This window comes from Zea mays, chromosome 1, assembly GCF_902167145.1.
Source record: "Zea mays cultivar B73 chromosome 1, Zm-B73-REFERENCE-NAM-5.0, whole genome shotgun sequence".
Lineage (NCBI taxonomy): Eukaryota > Viridiplantae > Streptophyta > Magnoliopsida > Poales > Poaceae > Zea > Zea mays.
In genome coordinates this window covers 251778667-251801288 of record NC_050096.1, presented here as the reverse complement: position 1 = coordinate 251801288, position 22622 = coordinate 251778667, and the positions used below count along the sequence as shown (strand labels likewise).

Genomic DNA, 22622 nt, shown 5'->3' with positions numbered 1-22622 from the left:
AGCATGTGGACAGGGCCAAGAATGAGGAGGCCGATGCATTAGCCAAGGCCGCCGCCAGGGGCGAGCCCCTGCCCTCCGACGTATTCTTTCACACCATCGGCACGCCAGCCGTCCGGAGCCCCGAAGGGCTCCAAATAACAAATGATAGCGAGGGCCACCGTATAGTCCACCTAATCATGACCGAGGACTGGCGGGCCCCAATAACCCTGTTTCTACAGGGATACTATCACCCAACCGACGTCAGTGAGGCGAAGCGCCTCGAGCATCGGAGCCGGGACTTCGCGCTAATCGAGGGCCAATTATACAAGAAGGGGGTCAGTCAGCCAATGCTTAAATGCGTCACCGAAACCGAAGGCATCCAAATCTTGCGCGAGGTCCACAGTGGAACTTGCGGCTCGCACGCGGGGCCAAGGGCCCTGGCTGCTAAGGTGATCCGACAAGGGTTTTACTGGCCTGCAATGATCTGCGCCGCAAATCGAGTCGCAAGATCCTGCGAAGCCTGCCAGAAGTTCTCTCCTCGGTCAGGCAACCCCTCGCAATACACAAAGCTGGTCGCCCATACATGGCCTCTTCAGCGCTGGGGCCTGGACATCGTCGGGCCCTTGCCCACCGCTCAGGGGAACCTCAAGTTCGCCTTCGTAGCCGTCGAATACTTCACCAAGTGGATTGAAGCGAGGGCTGTGTCCACAATCACATCAAAGACTGCCCAGAAATTCTTTTGGCAGAACATTGTTTGCCGCTTCGGAGTACCGTCCGAGCTAACAGTTGACAACGGCAAGCAGTTTGACAATCAAGATTTCAAGGATTTCTGTTTTTCCATTGGCACCAAGCTTGCCTTCGCTTCAGTCTATCATCCGCAGTCCAACGGAGTCGTGGAGCGTGCCAATGGGAAAATCTTCACAGCCATCAAGAAGATGCTCCTCGACGAGAAAAAGGGCAGATGGACCGACTTGCTACCGGAGGCAGTCTGGGCGCTGAACACAACCGAGTGCAGGGCGACCGGGTTCACTCCTTTCCGCCTTCTATACGGATCAGAGGCAATGACCCCGCAAGAAATAAAACACGGGTCTCCGCGCACAGCTCCGTCAGCCACCCCTGACGTGGATGAGCCAACCTCCAAAGATCTCATTGACGGAGACCGGGTCTTCGCCCTGCAGGCCTTAAACAAATACCAAGCCCAGACCAAAGCATGGCGCGATCGCGCAGTCATCCCAAAGGAGTTCAGCGCGGGGGACCTCGTACTCATCCGAACAGCTCGGACGGAGTCCAAGGGCAAGCTGGAGCCCAAGTGGGAGGGCCCCTTCATAGTCAAGACAAAAGCTTCCCCCAGCGCTTACAGACTCGCAACGCCAGATGGCGAGGACCTGGAGCACTCCTGGAACATTGACAACCTTCGTAAATTTTTTGTTTAATTCTTAGGGCTGAGTTCGCCCTTGTAATTCACCGCAAACAATCTTGTACCGGCCCGCACTCTTTTCCTCCCGGGGGGTGAGGTTTTTAACGAGGCGGAGCCATGTAATATATGTGAGAAAAATCCCCCGCAAAAGCATGTGTCGAAAAAAGACCGCGACAACGGTCTTCGGCATTCGACCAATTCGAAGTCACCGCGAGGCTAAGCGCTAGCCACCCTCGCGTGCGACCAATCCGCGCAGAAGTCGCCTAAGGGTGCAGCCGGACTTAGCACAACAAGTGCGCAAAAATCAAAGTCTATCGCGAAGACTATCCGCGCAGAAGTCGCCTAAGGGTGCAGCCGGACTTAGCACAACAAGTGCGCAAAAATCAAAGTCTATCGCGAAGACTATCCGCGCAGAAGTCGCCTAAGGGTGCAGCCGGACTTAGCACAACAAGTGCGCAAAAATCAAAGTCTATCGCGAAGACTATCCGCGCAGAAGTCGCCTAAGGGTGCAGCCGGACTTAGCACAACAAGTGCGCAAAAATCAAAGTCTATCGCGAAGACTATCCGCGCAGAAGTCGCCTAAGGGTGCAGCCGGACTTAGCACAACAAGTACGCAAGAATCGAAGTCTATCGCGAAGACTAACCGCGCAGAAGTCGCCCAAGGGTGCAGCCGGACTTAGCTCCACAAGTGCGCAAAAATCAAAGTCTATCGCGAAGGCTTTTCGCGCAGAAGTCGCCTAAAAGGCGCAGCCGGAGCCTACCGCAAAAACCGCCCAAGGGCGCAGCCGACCCAGTATGGCAAAAGCAGAAGCGACAGCAAGACCAATTATAATCACACTGGCACAGCACAATCAATCACACCAGTCAAAGTACACAGCGCCCTCGCAGGCACAAGCACGCGAGGGCACAACACTCCATTTCACAAACCCTTGCACATACACAAGCGAGGGCACCACGCCCTACATCGGCTCAACCTTAGGAATAATCCCCATCTCTCTATAATTAAATAACATTATCCTAAGCTCCTCACCAGCAAAAAGGCTTCGCAGCTCCCCTTCCCCCACACCCGAGACGGCCGGCAAAGACAGCAGCTCCTGCCGACCAACCCTACTAACGCGAAGACGAGCCCCTTCCTCCGCACTAATCCTACGCTTCGCAACCGCCCTTCGTCGTCGGTGCCCGGTGCTAGGACCGGGCACGCCTGGCGCGTCCGCAGCATGTAGCGCAGCCTCCGCCGCAGCCTCGTCCAGGGCCGCAAAATAGTCCAAGTCCTCCTCCGACGACTCCTCGGTCCATTCAGCCGAGCTCCCAGAGTCAGTAAAATCAAAAAACTCAGAAACAGACCCACCACATTCATTTCCACCTTCCGCGGTCGAAGCCGCCAAAAAACCAGTAGTAGCGGTTGCGTGCGCAGGCCCAAAATCTTGAACCTGCGCAGCAACCAAAATTCAGTACATCATCCAAAAATCCCTCAACCCTAAACACCACCTACGCCACCTGCGAAGGCCCTGCCGCTGCGGGAGCCTCCGCCGCCGCCTCCGCCGTTGTCTCCGCTGGATCTTCGGCGCCCGGCACAGCAGCTGCGGGGGCATCAGACGCGCCTTCGGCCACCCTTGGGAGTAGGCCTTCGCCGGCCGCAGCAGGTACAAGGGCGCCTGGTGCATCTTCCGCGGTCACCGGGGCGACTCCAGTGGCGGCCTCCGCAGGGGTGGTCTCCGGCTCAGGCGGCGCGCTGTTCAGCGCCCCAAAATCGTCCACCCGCTCGCCGCGCTCCGCCTAAGACAAAACGTACAAAAAATTCAGCAAACACACGCACAAACCGCATCCAGCAAGCACCGAGTAAACGACAACGTTACCTGAGCCCTTGCAGCCTCGGCCCGCGCCCGGACCACCTCTCGACCGTACGAACCCCACATCCGGTCAAAGAGGGCCCCGCCGGACTCCTTCACCACGGGGTCTTCGACCTCAAAGATATCTCACCCAAAATCTTCATCCACCTGGTCGATGGCCTCAAAGTGCCGGCAGCCTTCGCGAGAGAGCGCGTTCATCGCTGCCTCGCAGGTGACCAGGGAGGTGAACGACATCAACCCCGCCAAGACAGTGGGGAGCTCCTGCAGTTCCTCCTGCACCCACTCCAGACAGCGAAGTCCGGCCTCTCGCTCCGGCACCTCGAAGTCGCTCGTCCGCACACCCAGCTCGCGATATGAAGTCATGAGCTGCGTGCGCGTCCGTTCGGCCTCCGCTCGCGCCGCGGCCTCGGCCCCCTCCGCGCGGCTCTCGAAGGCGGCAAGCCGCCGCTGCAGCTCCCCGGCGAGCTCCTTGGCGACATTGCCCTCCGCCCGCGCCAGCCTGGCCTCCGCCTGCGCAGACTGCTCCTTGGCGATGGCTTCGTTGGCCTCCCTTCTCTCCTCCATCAGCTGGCGCCGGAGGTCTGCCTTCTCCTTCTCAAGGGCGGCCACCTTCTCCGCCAGCTTGCGGCACTTGCTGTCGGAGGCCGACTTCTCACGGACAGCGTCCGCGTGTTGCGTCCGAAGTCTCTCGACCTCGGCAGACAACGTCGCCGTAAGGGCCCCCGACGCAGTACGGCTGGTGAAGTCAGCCACCTGCAGAACACACATAAGGCCCGTTTTTTTTTAAAAAAAAAAAAAAGAAAGAAGCTCGGCAGACCTGACTCAGCGCCTCCATTGCTCCTTTCAGCCGGCGGGTCGCCGCGTCCGCCTCGTCTCTGACCAACGCGAGGGCAGTCACCTCGCCTCCAGCGCCAAGGGTCTCGACCCCCGCCTTCGGCGCTGGCGCAGCCGTCGCGACCGCCGCGCCAGGCACAACTAGAGCGAGCGGGCCCTCGTCCAACCCTGCAACGCATCAACAGATTAAAAAAAAAAGTGTATACATATAGACTCACCCCCAAGATAATCCTCCACATCAATCTCAGTGCCGAAGTCAGCAACGCGTTTGCCGGGCGGCGGTAGCGATCGGGCCGCCTTCGCAGCCTCCGCCACTCCGCTGGCGGACGGCACCACCTTCGACAGCTTGGGGCCTCCGGCGCCCACCGTCGCCTCCGGCGCCTTGCCAGGCGCGGAGGCACCCGCCTTCGCCGGCAATGGCGGCTTGCCTCCGCCGGAGGCCTCAGCCTTCGATGCTCCCCGCTGCCTTTTCGGCCGGGCTTCATGAACCCTCACGGTCGCCTGGCGTTTCCGCGCCGCCGCTTGGCGATCCTTGTCCATCACTGCCCACACAACATGACCGATATTTCGCCCATAAGGAAAAACTTTCCACCGACGAGCCATACGAGATGTAAAGCAGTCCTCTTCATCCCAGGGGATAGGAATGTTTTTAGGCCAGCAACCCCCAGTAACCCTCAGCATCCGAGCCGAAGACTCCCGGAGCTCGGGCGAAGACATCCTCTCCCCCGGGGCCGCACACGTCCTCATTAACTCTCTAGCGAAACTATCAGACACCCCAAGCCCTCCCATCGCAGTACCTAATTTTCTCTTTTTCGAAGAGGTGGCGGCCGCCAGCGCAGGGTCGCCTCCGGCCTCCACCGCCGGTTTCTTCCCGCGGCGGTCTGCTTCGTCCTGACCAGGGTAGCCGTCGTACGGCAGTTGATTTAATTCAAAGACCCTGTTCAAGCGATCGTTTGACCCACGGATATCGAAACTGCGCTGGCCTTCCGTCTTCGGCACGTAGCGCCCCACGAGTCGCACCGCCAAGTCTTCTGCATCACGCACGAAGGCGGCCGGGTCACGGTTCCGCAAACTCAGTGCGAAGGCAGGACTTCGCACCTCCCTTCCTCCGTGAAAGGGCATCTGGCGAGGGCATACTTCGCCCAGCGCCCAGCCGTGCGCCAAGGGCCAGACCCCGTACGCCGCAAACTCTTCAACCAAATCACGCCCGCTGCTCTGACCGGCGGCGTACCGTAGGGCCTCTTCGTCTGTATCCTCTTCTGCCACTTCGAAAGGCGGATACGCAGAGTAATAGTGAGAGCACATTAAGGACACGGGGAGCCCTTGATGGCCTTCGACAGTCGCCTCAGAAACATAAAACCAAAACTCATTCCAACTGCCCCACTTGTTGCGGGCGCACGGGACCAACTCCACTACTGGCATCGTGGTCTTGCCGGTCTTCGGCGTGAAAGTGCACGACCCGAACTGCGCAACTCCGCCCTCAACCACCCTTTTCTGCCAATGCAAGCAATAATTCTTCGCGAAAACTTCAACCGACGGCTGCCCGCCGTACGAAGTCGTCGCCCAGACATACTTCGCCAGCGCCACTATGGCGTTCGGCGTAAGCTGATGTATTTGAACACTGAATCTGCGCAGGACTTCGCTGACAAACCGGTGCGCAGGCAGGCGGAGTCCGGCGGCGAAGAACGCCTCGAAAACAACCAACTCGCCCTCCGGCTCGGGGACTTCCTCCGTCCCCGGGGCCCGAGCGACTCCGTCGCCAAAGTAGCCCAACCGCTGCATATCTTCAATACGGCCTGACGTCATCCGTGACACACCGAATTCAACAGAGTCGCCGGCGCGCAACTCTTCCACCATCGCGTCACTCAACGTCTCCTCAGACGAGGCGGCGGCCGGCGGCGTGGCGGTGGCGGAAGAAGAAGAGGATGGCATGGCTACGTACCGTCGGCGGCGGCGCGCGGTTTGCTTCACTCGAGCCAGAACGACGGCGAGCAAAGGGAGCAGCGGAGGAAAAGGAGCAGCAAGGCGGCGGGCGGCTAGGGTTTTACGGAGCGCGGAAAGCAGAATTCAAACAGCGCCGCCCCCGCCCCCCTTTTATAGGCAGGGCGCGGCTCCTTGGGAACCCACAACCCGACAGGCCGCGACGCTTCGGGAAACCCGCAATCCAACAGTACGCCGTCCATCAACGGTCACATCAAAAACCCCCGCGGAACCACTTCGAGCGAGGGCAGCGTCTCCGCCATCTAGCGACGTCTTCGGCACCAGGTGACTTTGTCGAACTGGTCCCTCGGAGGGCAAATGTTGGGGCGAAGGCAAAGACGCCACCCTTCGCTCCAGGCCTTCGCTGCAGCCGCTGGTCCGACGGAGGCAAAGCGGGCAGGGACACCCTTCGCAGGACTCGACACTTTGACGAAGACCTGCGGCGACGTCCTCACACGGCGCGGCCTCATTCAGCCCCAAGGCCCACGTGTGATCTGGCCCATTGTAACGGGCCCCGCGTGGCCGCCTCTGTCTTACGGGCCTGACTTGTAAAGGCATACTTGTAATTACAGCTTGTAACCCTGCTTTATGGGAATATTCCGGGGATAAACTAGGCGTCTGAGGGCACATGCGTCCTTAAGACAAGACGCTGGGCACTCAGACACCTATAAATACCCCCGCACAGTGCCCGTGAGAGGCTAGATCAACAGAGCTATTGCACCCGTGCACGTAACCCTGTTGTCGCCATTGTTCACCCCCGTTGGCCCACTTGCAGCAGAGAGCAAGTTCCAACATCGTCCCAGTTGGAGATCTGCCCCGGAGGCAGGTGCTCCAACCAGGCGCGAGCAGTGTCGGAGAGGAATAGGGGGAGGTTACGGATGATGAGGTTGTCGTCGTCCGTCCCACCCAGTTGGCAGGCAAGGCGGTAGTCCGCGAGCCACAGTTCCGGTCTCGTTTCCCCCGAGTACTTCGTGATAGTAGTCGGGGGTCGGAACCGGGTCGGGAACGGCGCCCGTCGGATGGCCCGACTGAAGGCCTGCGGACCGGGTGGTTCGGGCGAGGGACTCCGATCCTCCCCGCTGTCGTAGCGCCCCCCACGCCTGGGGTGGTAGCCTCGGCGCACCCTTTCATCGAGGTGGGCCCGACGGTCGCGTCGATGGTGCTCGTTGCCGAGGTGGCCCGGGGCCGCAGGCGCGGTGTTACGCGTGCGCCCGGTGTAGACCGAGGCTTCCCGCATGAATCGGGAAGTCGCGGCATGAGGTTCCGAGGGATATCCCTGCCTTCGGGAGGCAGTGCTCTCGGCCCGTCGGGCCGCAGCGCCTTCCAGGAGATTCTTGAGCTCTCCCTGGATTCGCCGACCCTCGGTGGTTGATGGCTCCGGCATCGCGCGGAGGAGCATCGCTGCGGCTGCCAGGTTCTGACCAACCCCGCTGGATGCGGGCGGCGGCCTGACCCTGACATCGTTGGCGACGCGGTGCTGGAGACCTTGGGGCAGGTGACGTATTTCTCCGGCCAGGGGTTGGCCCGCCCATACCTGCCCGACGTCCCGACGGATCGGCTCAAGCGCTCCTGTTCCCTCGTTGAGCCTGGCTTGCGCCTCGCGGACTTGCTCGAGTTGTGGGTCGTAACCCCCCGCCGGAGCGGGGACCACAGCTAGCTCCCGTGGGATGTCGGCGCGAGGCACCGGCCTAGGAAGATCACCGTCCTCCGGCATGCCGAGATGGTTGCCTTCGGAGGGATCCCCTAGCTCGATGTGGAAACATTCGCGGCTTGGGCCGCAGCTCTCGTCGTCAAGGCTGCGGCTTCCGTCGGAACAGTCGGAGAGGCAGTAGTCACATGCGGTCATGAAGTCCCACATGGCACTGGGGTTGCCAAGTCCGAAGAAATCCCAACAGATGCTGGGATCGTCATCTTCCTCGGACCCAGAGGGCCCGTAGGTCAAGACGTCCGTCAACCGGTCCCAAGGCGACCGCATACGAAACCCCAGTGGGGTTGCACTCGCCTCAATGAGAGCGCCCGCCAAAGCGAGGTCGTTTGGCGGGTTGAGGCCGAGTCGAAATGACGTAAGATGGGAGTTAGTCGGTACCTTTTGGTCGACGAGGAGCGACGTAGTCACATCGGGGACTGGTTGCACCGTCATCCCAGGTACGAGGGCGACGTCCTGCAGGCTTTCCGCGAGCGCGCAGGCGTCGTCTTCTTGCTCGGGATCAGCGTGTCGCGGGGGGACGGCGCTTGCCTTCGTCTCGAACGCGAGGTCGGCGTCCGGCGTGCCTTCCGTCGGGGCGTCAGGGGCGTCGATTCGCTCGACGGCCAACGAAGCGCGGCCTCCCGCTTGGCCTTGATGGCCCCGCCTCCTCCTCCGTTGGCGGGGGAGAGAACGGAGCGAGCTCGAATGTTGTTCTTCCACCACGCGGGGAAGGCGTCGTCGATTCCGCCGCCGGCGGGCGGGTTGTCGGCCGCCATTGTCGTTGTCGCGCGGCGGTGGAAGAAGTATCATGTCGTAGCTGCCGTCGAAGGACATGAACTCAAGGCTCCCGAAACGGAGCACCGTCCCGGGCCGGAGAGGTTGCTGGAGACTGCCCATCTGGAGCTTGACGGGGAGCTGTTCGTCAGCACGCAGCAGGCCCCTACCTGGCGCGCCAACTGTCGGCGTTTCGAGACAGGGGGGTCCCTAAGCCGACGAGTGAGTGTGCTGCGTGCCCCAGCCCAGATGGGTCGAGCGCATGGGCGAGCGCGAAGGGGGGAGAGGCGAGGTGGCCGGAGTCGGGCGTGAGAGAGGTGGAAGTCCCGCGGCCTTCGTGTTCGTCCCGCGCCCAGGTCGGGTGCGCTTGCAGTAGGGGGGTTACAAGCGTCCACGCGGGTGAGGGAAGCGAGCGGCCCCAAGAGAGCGCCTGTCCCGTCCTCGGTCCCGCGCGGCCAACCTCCTCTAAGAAGGCCCTGGTCCTTCCTTTTATAGTCGTAAGGAGAGGATCCAGGTGTACAATGGGAGGGGTGTAGCAGAGTGCTACGTGTCTAGCGGAGAGAGAGCTAGCGCCCTAGGTACATGCCAATGTGGCAGCCGGAGAGGTCTTGGCACCTTGCTGGCGTGATGTCGTGGCTGTCGGAGGAGCGACGGAGCCTGGCGGAGGGACAGCTGTTGGAGCGGTCGAGTCCTTGCTGACGTCGCCCTGCTTTCGTAAGAGAGCTGAGGGCCGCCGTCGTCACAGAGCTCGTGGAGCGCCATCATTGCCCATCCGGCGGAGCTGGCCGGATGGGACGCCGGTCTTGTTCTCCGTGACCCGAGTCGATTCGGGGTAGGACGATGATGGCGCTTCCTGTTGACGTGGCGGGCCTGTGCCCTAGGCAGGGCGACATGGGGGCTCCTCCGAAGCCGAGGTCGAGTCTGTCTTCCGTTGCCGAGGCCGAGCCCGAGCCCCCGGGTCGGGCGAGGCGGAGATCGTTTGGCCGAGGCCAGGGCGGAGTCCGAGCCCTGGGGTCGGGCGAGGCGGAGTTTCGTCGTCTTCCGGGTCTTAGCCCGAGTCCGAGCCCTGGGGTCGGGCGGAGCGGAGTTCGCCGTCTTCCGGGTCTTAGCCCGAGTCCGAGCCCTGGGGTCGGGCGGAGCGGAGTTCGCCGTCTTCCGGGTCTTAGCCCGAGTCCGAGCCCTGGGTCGGGCGGAGCGGAGTCCGCCGTCTTCCGGGTCTTAGCCCGAGTCCGAGCCCTGGGGTCGGGCGGAGCGGAGTTCGCCGTCTTCCGGGTCTTAGCCCGAGTCCGAGCCCTGGGGTCGGGTGGAGCGGAGTTCGCCGTCTTCCGGGTCTTAGCCCGAGTCCGAGCCCTGGGGTCGGGCGGAGCGGAGTTCGCCGTCTTCCGGGTCTTAGCCCGAGTCCGAGCCCTGGGGTCGGGCGGAGCGGAGTTCGCCGTCTTCCGGGTCTTAGCCTGAGTCCGAGCCCTGGGGTCGGGCGGAGCGGAGTTCGCCGTCTTCCGGGTCTTAGCCCGAGTCCGAGCCCTGGGGTCGGGCGGAGCGGAGTTCGCTATGGCGCCTTTGGCAAGGCCTGACTGCCTGTCAGACTCACTCTGTCGAGTGGCACTGCAGTCGGAGTGGCGCAGGCGGCGCTATCCTTCTGTCAGACTGGTCAGTGGAGCGGTGGAGTGACGGCGGTCACTTCGGCTCTGCCGGGGGGCGCGTGTCAGGATAAAGGTGTCAGGCCACCTTTGCGTTAAATGCTCCTGCAACTTGGTCAGTCGGTGTGGCAATTTAGTCAGGGTTGCTTCTGAGCGAAGCCAAGGCCTCGGGCGAGCCGGAGGTGTGTCCGCCGTTAAAAGGGGGGCCTCGGGCGAGACGGAAGTCTCTCGAGGTCGGCTGCCCTTGGCCGAGGCTAGGCTCGGGTGAAGCGTGATCGAGTCACTCGTGTGGACTGATCCCTGACTTAATCGTACCCATCAGGCCTTTGCAGCTTTATGCTGATGGGGGTTACCAGCTGAGAATTAGGCGTCTTGAGGGTACCCCTAATTATGGTCCCCGACAGATGATATGAATCAATTAGAATCTATTGTGTTTGTCATGTAATAGATATTCATATGGTTCTAGTGCTTTAATTGATATCTTAATTGTGAATAGTGGTAGGTTGATATTCCTGTGGTATATCCATTTAACTAGTGTTTAATTCTGATTCTGTGCATGTGTGTGTTATATGCATCACAATTTAATTCTTGAGACAATGCATCCCACAGGTGCTAAGGTATAGTTATGCTTCAAATTAAGCCTAAGTATGTGCAATTTGGCATATAAGGCAAAAGTTGAGATTTTAATGTAAGCACATATTTAGGGGGAGCATTCTATAAACTTAGAATTCAGAATCTGTGCTTTAAATCTTATTCTTGTGTAAGCTTGAATTGTGTTGCCATCAATCACCAAAAAGGGGGAGATTGAAAGCTCTCTTGTGGGTTTTGGTGTTTAGATGACAACTCAATTAAAGGACTAACAAGTATGCTAAGTGTTGAACAGGTGCTTAATGCAAAGCTAACAAAGTTCAACACAAGTGAACAAGTGTGATGGTCCAAAGACTAGATTATCTATAGATAATGGACATCATAAGTAAGATGGACATTGCTTAAGTGAGACTCGATGTGCGTAACTCAGAGACAACCGATCAAGCCAAGGATGGAGGCAAGAAGAGCTTCGAGGTACCGAGTGCACGGGAGAAGGTCAAGGAGACCAGGAATCCAAAAGCCAGGGGTGAAGAAGAAGACTTGCAAAGTCAAGGTTAATCGAGTTAAGAAGAGTTATGGTGCATCAAGAATCACTACATAAGGACATGACTTACAACCAATAATGTAACATCTACAATTATGTGGTGTAAGTCATAAAGCTCAAGATCAAGCTCTAGAAGTGAACAAGGTATGTTTCTGGACTCAGTGAATTGTTTTGTTCACTAACATGGTTATCTGAGTGCTATAAACAGTGCCAAGAAAATAAGAAAAGAGTTGGAGAAGATATGGCCTTGTATAGCCAAAACCAGCACCAGCCTGGCACACCGGACTGTCCGGTGGTGCATCAGACAGTGTCCGATGCCCTAGGCTGACTCGGCGGTGGACTGCCAGCTCTCGGGAATCTGCGGGGAGTCTTGGCTAAAATTCACCGGACTGTCCGATGGTGCACCGAACTGTCCGGTGAGTCTGAGCCGCCCGAGCCAACGGTCGACAGCGTAATCAGCAGGCGACACGTGGCCTGAGCCAACGGTCAGTAGGCGCACCGGACTGTCCGGTGCGCCAAACGGTCCGAAAGCGCAACGGTCGGCTTCGCCAGAAAAGGAAGGAGATCGGGCACCGGACAAGATGTTCATGTCCGGTGGTGCACCGGACTGTCCGGTGCGCCACCCGACAGAAAGCAAGGATTGCCTTCGAAAAGAAATTCCAACGGCTCCTAGGCCCCTTGGGTCTATAAAAGGGACCCCTAGGCGCCTCCAACAGTGACACAAGAGCAGCCAACAAGTGCATACATCATTTGGATCAATTCTCTCTCTTCCTCTCTTGTGTATCTCTCTAGTTTGTGTAGAGGCGAAGTTATAAGCCTTTAGAGAGAGGGGAAGTGCTGTTGAGAGCTAGAGCAAAATCGTGAGCGCATTGTTACTCTGCCGGAGTGCTGTCGAGAAGATTGTAAGCAGCCACAACATCGTTGTAACTAATATCAACATAGTGGAAGGCTCTATCTGTCGCACTGACAGACCTGAGCAAACGGAGGAAGGAGTTGAAATAGACTCCAAGCCAAGGTGTGGCTAACTCCAACGAGGACTAGGCAAGCATTCCAGGCTTGGCCGAACCTCGAGATAAATCTCTGTGTCTGTGTGCTTTGCTCTGTGCTGTGTGCTGTTTCTCTGTCTTATTTGTTGTTTATACTTGCACTTCTATATTTATATGTGGTACAAGCTGTCTTCGAAGTGTAGGGTATTTTAAGACAGGAATTTCAATTCCGCTGCAACCTACTCGAAGGGTCTTTCATTCCACTGTGATCCAGCCTTCGAGTAGAGTAATAATTTCCAGTTTTAAAGTGATATTTATTATCCGCCTATTCACCCCCCTCTAGGCGATATCCAAATCCTGTTCCCAGGCATAGGGAACTTTCACTATTCTTAGAGAGTTCCTACCGAGTTGCCAAATTGGAGAGTAAATATGTTGAATAGCAAGTAACTAAATTTAGCAAGTCCATTTGAAAAACTATTGGAGAAGCATTATTCTGTTTACTTCCTAAATCTAAGATTTAGAGAGTTGTTTAGAGAACTATTGGAGTTGCTCTAAAATCTCACTGCTATTCTATTTTGAATAGCAAGAGGATTTTAACCACCAATCCCCTTCGTTCCCCTTGCTCCTAAACATGCCCTTTGGGCATGTACAACCTTGCACCTTTTGCACGGTACAATTGATATATTGGTAATGTCTAAAACATGTATCTTACTATATTCATTACACCAATTAAAATATTCAATAAAATCAATACACCAATTAGCTATGTCTTTTATCTCGAGCATAGAGCTAAGCGACGTATCTTCATCAGGAGTCATGTCTTGAGTTTTTTATATTCATCCCTCTAAACACAACCGAAGATATAACTAAAGACACCTATTGTACATACCTTTATATGGTTATTTCTAATACATAGTAACATACTCATTTAATATGTCACATAAACATTTTTTTGACGTGGCAAGGTAGTTAAGAGGAAAGAGAAGCTGCTTGATCATGACATTGAAACATGAATCATCCAAGTGGCTCACATCTCATACTCTAGTATTTAATATTAGAATTAAAAATAATATTATACATTAGAATAATTATATATTATGTAAATTTATATGCTATGACATAGATATTGTGATAAGCTCACTCCGGGAACACATGAGTGATGAATAGGGATGAAAACAGTTTCAGAAATTTTCGGTATTCCGGAAACCGATTTCGAAAATTTTCGATCGAATTCACCGGTAATGGTATTTTTCGAAAACGGAATCGATTTTCGGAATTTTCTATCGGAATCGGTATCGGAATCGGCGTGGTGTTTTACCGACCGTTTCCTTCGGTTACCGATTTTTGTCGGAAATTACCGAAATTGTGTCTCGGAATTTTCCGGAAATGTGTCTCAGAATTTATCAAAATTATGTCTTAGATTTTTCGGAATTTTTCAGCATATGATTTTTCGCATCGCCTGTACGTCTCTAGATAAGGATTTCCTATTTTTGTATTTTTTGGACGCCTTAAGATTTTTTTGGGATAGATGGTGTTGGAAGGCAGTTGAGATTAACGATTTGGTCTCTCGAACGAATCCACCCTTTTCTATGCACATGTTATGTATTAGTAATATATAATGATAGAGAGCCGACAATCTGTCTTTTCCACACACTAGGTTTTAGAGTTTTCCTGTGAGGTTGTGAAAAAACTCTTTATGTGAGGAAAAAATATTTCATAAGTAAGCATGCATGTCAGCTAGATCGAGTGGATATTGTGAATTGTGAACTTTGAGTCTGTGAACTTGTGATCTTTATGAACTTGTTATACTGTGAACTTGTTATATTGTGAACTTGTGATCTTTGTAAACTTTTATATTATAAATTTTTGATCCTTGTAAACTTGTTATGTTGTGAACTTGTTATATCATGAATTGTGAACTTGTGGTCTTTGTGATCTTTTGTCAATTTGTATTGTGAAGTTTGATATGTTTACCGATCGTATTTTAGATTTCGACCGTTACTGGTTTATTTTTCGCACCAAACTTTTGTTTTCGATGTTTTCGAAATACCAATATCGTTTGTGTTTCCGGAGTTACCGTTTTCGATTTGTTTCAAATAAAAAATATAAAAACGGTAATAGTTTTAGTGTTTCCCGACCGTTTTTCATCCGAAAACTGTTATTTCTTAAAAACAAAATGCGCGCACACACAGTGACACAGGTGACTAGCCGACCTATTGCTCCGCCTCGTCTACACCACACAGCTCAGCCGGCACAGCCGCTACTCACCTCTCGCCAAACTTCCTCTTCCGAGAATGCCAGATTATCCACTGCGGCCTCTTCCTCGTGCTCCTCCTCCAGTCCTCCCTTCCCACCATGATTACCACCCACCTCTCCCCAGCCCTCAAGCACCGCTCCCCGTCCCCGCTCCACTCCACCTACCACTCCCACCACCACCTCCCCGTGCACCTCCCGCTCCCCCTCCCCCGCCGCCACTGCCACCTCGCTAAGCCCGCCGCCGCCGCCTCGCCAGACCTTCTCGCGAGCATCGAGTCCGTGGCCTCCGCGGCCTCCGTGCTGGCCGCCATCGTGCTGGTCCACGAGTCGGGCCACTTCCTCGCCGCGGCGTCCCGGGGCATCCACGTCTCCCAGTTCTCCATCGGCTTCGGCCCGGCGCTGGCCCGCTTCCGCCTCGGCGCCGTCGAGTGCACGCTCCGCGCCATCCCGCTCGGCGGCTACGTGGGCTTCCCCGACGACGACCCGGAGTCCGGCTTCGCGCCCGACGACCCCGACCTCCTCCGCAACCGCCCCGTCCCGGACCGCCTGCTCGTCGTCTCCGCTGGCGTCGCCGCCAACCTCGCCTTCGCCTTCCTCGTCGTGTACGCGCAGGCGCTCACCGTCGGCGTGCCCGTCCAGGCGCGGCTCCCCGGGGTGCTGGTGCCCGAGGTCCTCCCGGGCTCCGCCGCCGCGCGCGCGGGCCTCCTCCCCGGGGACGTCATCCTCGCCGCCCCCGGCGCCGCGCCGGACCCGTCCGTGCCCGTCCTCGTCGACCTCATGAAGGCGAGCCCCGGCAGGAAGGTGCCCCTCACCGTCTTCAGAGCCGCGCCCGGGAAGCTGGAGCCGGACCCGCGGCCCGTCGAGCTCACCGTCGTGCCGGACACCAGTGCCGACGGCACGGGCCGCATCGGCGTGCAGCTCTCCCCCAACGTCCGGGTCACGCGCGTGCGCCCCGAGAACCTGGCCGACGCCACCGTCCTAGCCGCGCGCGAGTTCGCGCTCCTGACCGTCACCGTGTTCGACGGGCTCAGGCAGACACTGCTCAACTTCTCTCAGTCGGCCGACAAGGTGTCCGGCCCTGTCGCCATCATCGCGGTGGGAGCGGAGGTTGCCAGGTCCAGCGCTGACGGCCTGTTTCAGTTTGCGGCGGTGATCAACCTCAACCTTGCGGCCATAAACTTGTTACCCTTACCAGCGTTGGACGGTGGCACGCTGGCATTGATCCTTCTCGAGGCAGCTCGTGGTGGCCGCAAGATTCCGCGAGAAGTTGAACAGGGGATCATGTCATCAGGGATATTGGTGGTGCTCATGGTTGGCATGTTCCTCATCGTGCGTGACACACTCAACCTTGATTTCATCAAGGAGATGTTGTGATGATGCTTCGGATGGAAATTAACTGATCGCAGCTGTAGTAAAATTGCCGGTATCAGAACATGGTTGGCTTGGGAAATTAAGGTTAGTTGTTGTTATTCTTTTTTTTCACCCTTTTAGGGTTGATTTGGTGACAAGTGGATCAGGGGGAATTGGAGGGGATTGAGGGAGAAATGAACTAATTTCTCCCTCAGTCCCCTTCAATCATCCCGTGATTCCGGGTCACCAAATCAGCCATGGGACTGCTCTAGCACTCCAGCTTTGCTACACTGATCGTAGGTCCTTCTATTGCTATTTTCGGAATGAAGTTTGTGATCGAGGCACAAAAAAAAAACCTGACTTGTTCAAATGTAAATTACCAATTCCAATGCATAGGTAGTTGCTCAACCTTGTGCTTTGGAATCAAATCAAGCTTATAGCATCACTAGTGCACTGTGCATTCCTTCCAAAAGAAAAAAAAACATCACTACATGGTTTTGTCTCCTATCTGATATTACTGACATTTTAGAAGCCTATGAATCTGGTCATTATATTTCAATTTGGCTAGACATCTGTTTTTCTCAATCCCAGTATATAAGGCGTCGAAGACCAAGAAATATATTTAATTCTCTCTATACCACTACATCGATGTACGTATACGCAGAGGGAGCACACCTTATATTGTAGGACAAGAACAAAAAAAAATAGTTACGCCTTATATTCTAGGATGGAGGGAGTAAAATTCTACCTTTGTTGCGTGAACTGATGTATTGGAATTTGCTACACTTCCCATATATCCTTTTGTAGTTGTGTTGCTGTTTTCCAAATGAATCTTTTCAAGTTTCTATTAAGTGTACATCCAGGGCAAAAGAAATGGTGAGAATATGTACTCCAAAATTCTTAGCTGCAACTTGCAAGGCGCACATCCCGGTTTGTGATAAAAGCGCTTGCTTTTCCGTTCTACGGATCTGAGTTGCTTTCACTGTATAGACCATTGGAGCACAGCTTAATACCTGCATAAAAATGTATAGGCCATGGTTTATTTGGAGCACAGCTTAATACTTACATAAAAATGGATCAAGAAGGAGGAAACACAAAACAGAGAAGCAGAAAAGAAGGAATTAATGTCTCATTTTGTATCCTTGTCAAGAAATGCAATAGTCTAGGTTTTATGTTGATTATTCTGTTTTATTTATACTGGAACATGAGGCGCCCTAGCGGGACAATGCAAAATTTCTAATGATATGGCCAAGGTTAGTGGACAGTTATGTGATTTTAAAATTCAATAGCAACAGATATATACATAAGTGGTAGAGACCAGATAATAGTATTTTAAAATTAACCACACGTATATTAAGTCATAGCATAGATATATTTGAAGCAAAGATTAAGAAAACTGAACAACATGAATTGACTGTTTTAGCAGTTTGCTTTCAAGGGAACAAGGAGGAAATCTTTTGGAAAATATGGTCCACTACAAGGAAACCATATGTCATATGTGCTCTGCCAGAAGAACCAAAAGCAAGAGCGAATCCTAATAGTTGTATACATAATATGCATGAAGGATATGCATACCAATATGGATGATGAAAGAAACCATCAAAACCAGGAATTCCTCGGAGCACATCCCAAATTAATTGTTAGCCCCCGAATTCAAGCTCACATCACATACAACAAACAAGCAAAACAAAACAAGCACAAATACAATGGTACCTTCCAAAAATTCCCAAAACTGAAATATCCCCAAGAGAACCATCCATGTATACAATGGGAAGCGGTGGAGGCTTACCAGATCCGTAAAATTAAGATCTAAGTACATACATTTACGTAGAGGTAACATTGTTTGCCATTGTCTAGGGAACATACTTCTTGTGCTGGTTCATCCAAGTTAGTCTTCTTCTTAATTCGCCTGTGAAAGGTGAGCAGAGAACTAAGCATCTACACGACAACATAAGTTTAAAGTCGAGCATCTACATAAACATGAAGAGGCATAATGCAAGTACAGCACAACAGAAAGTCAACTTCCCAGAAATGGCATAATAAATAATAATATCAAATCAGTGAGGAGATAAACCTTATGGTTTGTAGCCTACTGAGCAAACAGTGCACATAACCTAGAATTGAGCTGATCAGTCTCATATAGTATCATTCATGGTCGTTTTTATGTGTCTCAATTTTAGCTTGGATGTGTTACTATGCCCTTCAGCATTCTGCTCAGTTCTTGTTCCCGCTGTTCTTCAACTGCCAAATCTACCCTCAGTTTTCGAGCGCATTCATGTGACTGCAATCCAACAGTAAAAGGTTATAACCGGTGACTACATTTAGCTGACGACATGACACAGTTGGCACAAGAGTTACCAGACCTGTTTGAGTTTTAATTTGTATTATGTTATGTTGGCAACGATCTCATAGGCGCCAGGATCAAACTCAAGAGGAGCTTGATTAAGTTTGATAAAATTGATATTACAAGTCTTTTTTTTTGCATAAACTTGATTAAGTTAGATAAGTTTGACTTAGAATAATAGTAAAAGTAAAATTCATGGAATTTGTTTTGCTATTTGAAACCTTGATAACTACTAAACGTACAATCTATGTGATATAAAATCATAATCATATATTTTTTCAGTATCTATCTAATTATCGTTGATGTTGCAGTAAAAAAATCAAGAAATTGTTGGTCACATGTTTATCTAGCGAAGCAAAATATATCTTATAATTTTAATTCGATGGGCCATCCAGCTCGCAATTCTGGCAGGAAAAAGTGTACTCTTTTTACATTTCGTAAACACTATAACTGTCTGGTTAGCGAGAGGACACTAAAGCACGAAAGTAGTGTTATATATATCTATATAAATAACTACATCGACGTCATGACTCATGAGTAAGATACCATTCCGTACGAAACTACTGTTATATATCTATATAAATCACTATACAGGACATAAATACCATATACAAATTTGTATATGGAGTTCTTCCATGTCCTTAAAACTTCCACATTGGATTGGTTGAGCAAATTAAACTACAGGATCGGCTTGCAGTTGATCAATGACCAGAGACGTTTTTCATCTTTGCTGATCTGTGTTTGACAAATAATGCAGCCTCCTGGATTTGGCACCCTCGGGGGTTGTCCAAACTCCAAAGAGCTGAATGATGACAAATGCGTGGAGCCTAGTCCTGGGCTGAGCCTAAAAATGCAAGGAATCGATTGGTTTAGCTTGGGAGCAGATTAATATTCCCTATGACGGTTAAATAAATTTTAAACTTTAATCTTTAAGCAAAGGTTTTTCTCTTATATTTTTTAACGTAATGGAAACCGATCAATTTTGTATGATGTTGTAGGTTTACCTTCATGCCAACACTAACAATATTCAAACTGGTTATGCTAGACTAAACATTCCTGGAGAATGGAGATGCAGATGATTCCTTGCCTGAAACATAAGCAGCTTCTGTTAAGTATCTGATGTCTACAGATAGGCCATGCCAAAATCTACCAAATAAAGATAAACATAAAGCTAATATTTACAAGCTACTGAGAAGCCAGGAACAACTCGATGAAGGCTTAGTAGTTTTTGTCTCTCCTAGGCTGCAACAAACTAGATGACGATGGTGTCACATAAAGAGAAGTTTTAGGGGAGCAAACGCCCCATGTAGCATGACTGAATCACATACATGTCTGTCTTACGCAAATTCAGATTGGTCAGATTGGTCTGGTATACTGGTTCTATATATCTTTTCGGAAACGAAATGCCACTGAAGGGTCCTTGCTGCAGGGGAAAATGCTTTAGCAAGGCCAGATGAAGACAAGTGGTTAGATAAACCAGGTATGAAGTAGATTCTCCTAATGAACCTATATTATTCGAAATTTGCCAACTACAGCTAGGTGCAAAACAAAAGTCATGCAGACATGTTCTTGCACACATTTAAGGTGAAAGTGCATTGAACACGGGAATGCATGAGCTAAAATAAAAAGGATTGGCACCATTCTCTATTAGCTGCTATTAGCTAAAAGAGCAGAAGATAAAGGTGCATCATGTTACGAAAGCTAAATGAACTTAAATAGAGTCAGTGACACCAGGGTGTATTTAAAATCACTCATGTGCCAAATCTACACAAACAAAACTGTTGGTGCCTTTTTGGGGCGCCAATCACTGCGTGAGAACTAGTGGCGGTGCTTGCTGCACAGGCGCGGACGGTCCGCGGCCAGGGGCCGGACGGTTCGGGACTTGGAGCAGGGCGTAGGGTTTCCTGCCTGACGGCCGGACGGTCCGCGCGTGCGCAGGGGCGGCGGAAGTCACCGGCGGCGCCTGGATCTCACTCCCGGGAGGGACCCCGTCGGGGAGGAGAGATCCTAGGTGTTGTCTAGGCTCGGCAGGCCGACCTAGACTCCTCTAATCGACGTAGAGTCGAATAAAACAGAGAATTTGGGGATTGGAAGACTAAACTAGAACTACTCCTAAGATAAAACGTAAATTGTATTGATTGTAGGTTCGATTGATGATTCCAAATCGGACGTATTCCTCTGTTTTTATAGAGGAGGGGGCTGGACCCGTTACAAACAAACTCCCCGAGCTAATTCCGTAAATCTTGTCAACAAACACAGCAAGAAACTCGGAACCCTAATCTGTTCTACGCGCGCGCGGACTGTCTGACCCACAGGCGCGGACCGTCCGGCGGCTCATTTTGGTGCTCAACAAAAACATAAAGTATACAAGGAAATTATATAGAAGATTTAGTAACTCTAATTGACTATGGAAATACAGACCCTTCCCGACTAAAAGTCGCCTAGAGGGGGGTGAATATGGCGAATCTGAATTTTACAAACTTTAAGCACAACTACAAGCCGGGGTTAGCGTTTGAAATATAAACGAGTCCGAAAGAGAGGGCGAAAACAAATCACAAGCAAATAAGGCGAATGACACAGTGATTTGTTTTACCGAGGTTCGGTTCTTGCAAACCTACTCCCCGTTGAGGTAGTCACAAAGACCAGGTCTCTTTCAACCCTTTCCCTCTCTCAAACGGTCACTTAGACCGAGTGAGCTTCTCTTCTCAATCAAACGGGACACTAAGTCCCCATAAGAACCACCACACAATTGGTGTCTCTTGCCTTGGTTACAATTGAGTTGAACACAAGAAAGAAGAAAGAAGAAAAGCAATCTAAGTGCAAAAGCTCAAATGAACACAAGTATCTCTCTCACTAGTCACTATTTGATTGGAATTGTCTTTGGACTTGGGAGAGGATTTGATCTCTTGTTTGTGTCTTGTATCGAATGCTATAGCTCTTGTATGAGGTGTGAAGGCTGAAAACTTGGATGTGATGAATGGTGGGTGGTTGGGGGTATTTATAGCTCCAACCACCAAATGAGCCGTTGGTGAAGGCTGCTGTCGCATGGCGCACCGGACAGTCCGGTGCGCCAGCCACGTCACCCGACCGTTAGGGTTCGACCGTTGGAGCTTCTGTCTTCTGGGCCACCGGATAGTCCGGTGGTGCACAGGACAGTCACTGTTCACTGTCCGGTGCGCCTTCTGGCTCTGCTCTGACTGCTGCGCACACTGTAGCGCATTAACTGTTCTCTGCAGACGACCGTTGGCGCGAAGTAGCCGTTGCTCCGCTGGCACACCGGACAATCCGGTGCTACACCAGACAGTCCGGTGAATTATAGCGGAGTGGCTCCCAGAATTCCCGAAGGTGGCAAGTTCAGAGTTTGGTTGCCTGGTGCACCGGACACTGTCCGGTGGTGCACCGGACAGTCCGGTGCGCCAGACCAGAGCACACTTCGGTTGTCTTTTGCTCTTTTCATTAGAACCCTTTCTTGGTCTTTTTATTGGTTTGTTGTGAACCTTTGGTACCTGTAGAACTCATAATCTAGAGCAAACTAGTTAGTCCAATTATTTGTGTTGGACAATTCAACCACCAAAATCAATTAGGAAAATGTGTAAGCCTATTTCCCTTTCAATCTCCCCCTTTTTGGTGATTGATGCCAACACAAACCAAAGCAAATATAAAAGTGCAGAATTGAACTAGTTTGCATAATATAAGTGGAAAGGTTGCTAGGTATGAAACCAATAATTATTTCTACTAGATATGCATGGATGGCTTTCTTCTAATTTAAAATTTTGGACCACGCTTGCACCACTTGTTTTGTTTTGCAAAGTTTTTGGAAATTCTTTTCAAAGTCCTTTTGCAAATAGTCAAAGGTATATGAATAATATTTTGAGAAGCATTTTCAAGATTTGAAATTTTCTCCCCCTGTTTCAAATGCTTTTTCCTTTGGCTGAACAAAACTCCCCCTTAATGAAATCCTCCTCTTAGTGTTCAAGAGGGTTTTAGATATTATTTTTGAAGAGGGTTTACTAATAAGATACCAATTGAAAAACATACCAATAAAAAACTTTTCTTAATCCATATTTGAAAGACTATATTTTTGAAATTGGTGGTTGTGCGGTCCTTTTTCTTTGGGCTAATACTTTCTCTCCCTTTGGCATGAATCGCCAAAAACGGATACTTGTGAGTGGAATATAAGCCCCTTTGACTTTCTCTCCCTTCGGTAAATAATATATGAGTGAAGATTATACCAAATTGGAGAGTGTGTTGCGAAGCGATGGCGAAGGATGAATAATCGATGGAGTGGAGTGGAAGCCTTATCTTCGCCGAAGACTTCATTTCCCCTTTCAATCTATGACTTAGCATAAGATGTACTTGAAGAACACATTAGTCATAGCACATGAAAGAGATGATC

The 22622-nt window shown here is 52.0% G+C and overlaps 1 protein-coding gene across 1 annotated transcript; it reads left to right on the top strand.

Annotated features, from left to right (window-relative positions):
- The first annotated feature begins 14590 nt into the window (after positions 1 to 14590).
- Positions 14591 to 16226, top strand: LOC100274122 (Membrane metalloprotease ARASP chloroplastic). The gene has a single exon (NM_001317055.1). The coding sequence runs from the start codon at positions 14632 to 14634 to the stop codon at positions 15904 to 15906; it is 1275 nt and encodes a 424-aa protein (NP_001303984.1). The 5' UTR covers positions 14591 to 14631; the 3' UTR covers positions 15907 to 16226.
- Positions 16227 to 22622: the final 6396 nt, after the last annotated feature.

Coding starts and splice junctions, on each gene's coding strand:
- LOC100274122 (NM_001317055.1), top strand. CDS start 14,632: ATGATTACCACCCACCTCTCCCCAGCCCTCAAGCACCGCTCCCCGTCC.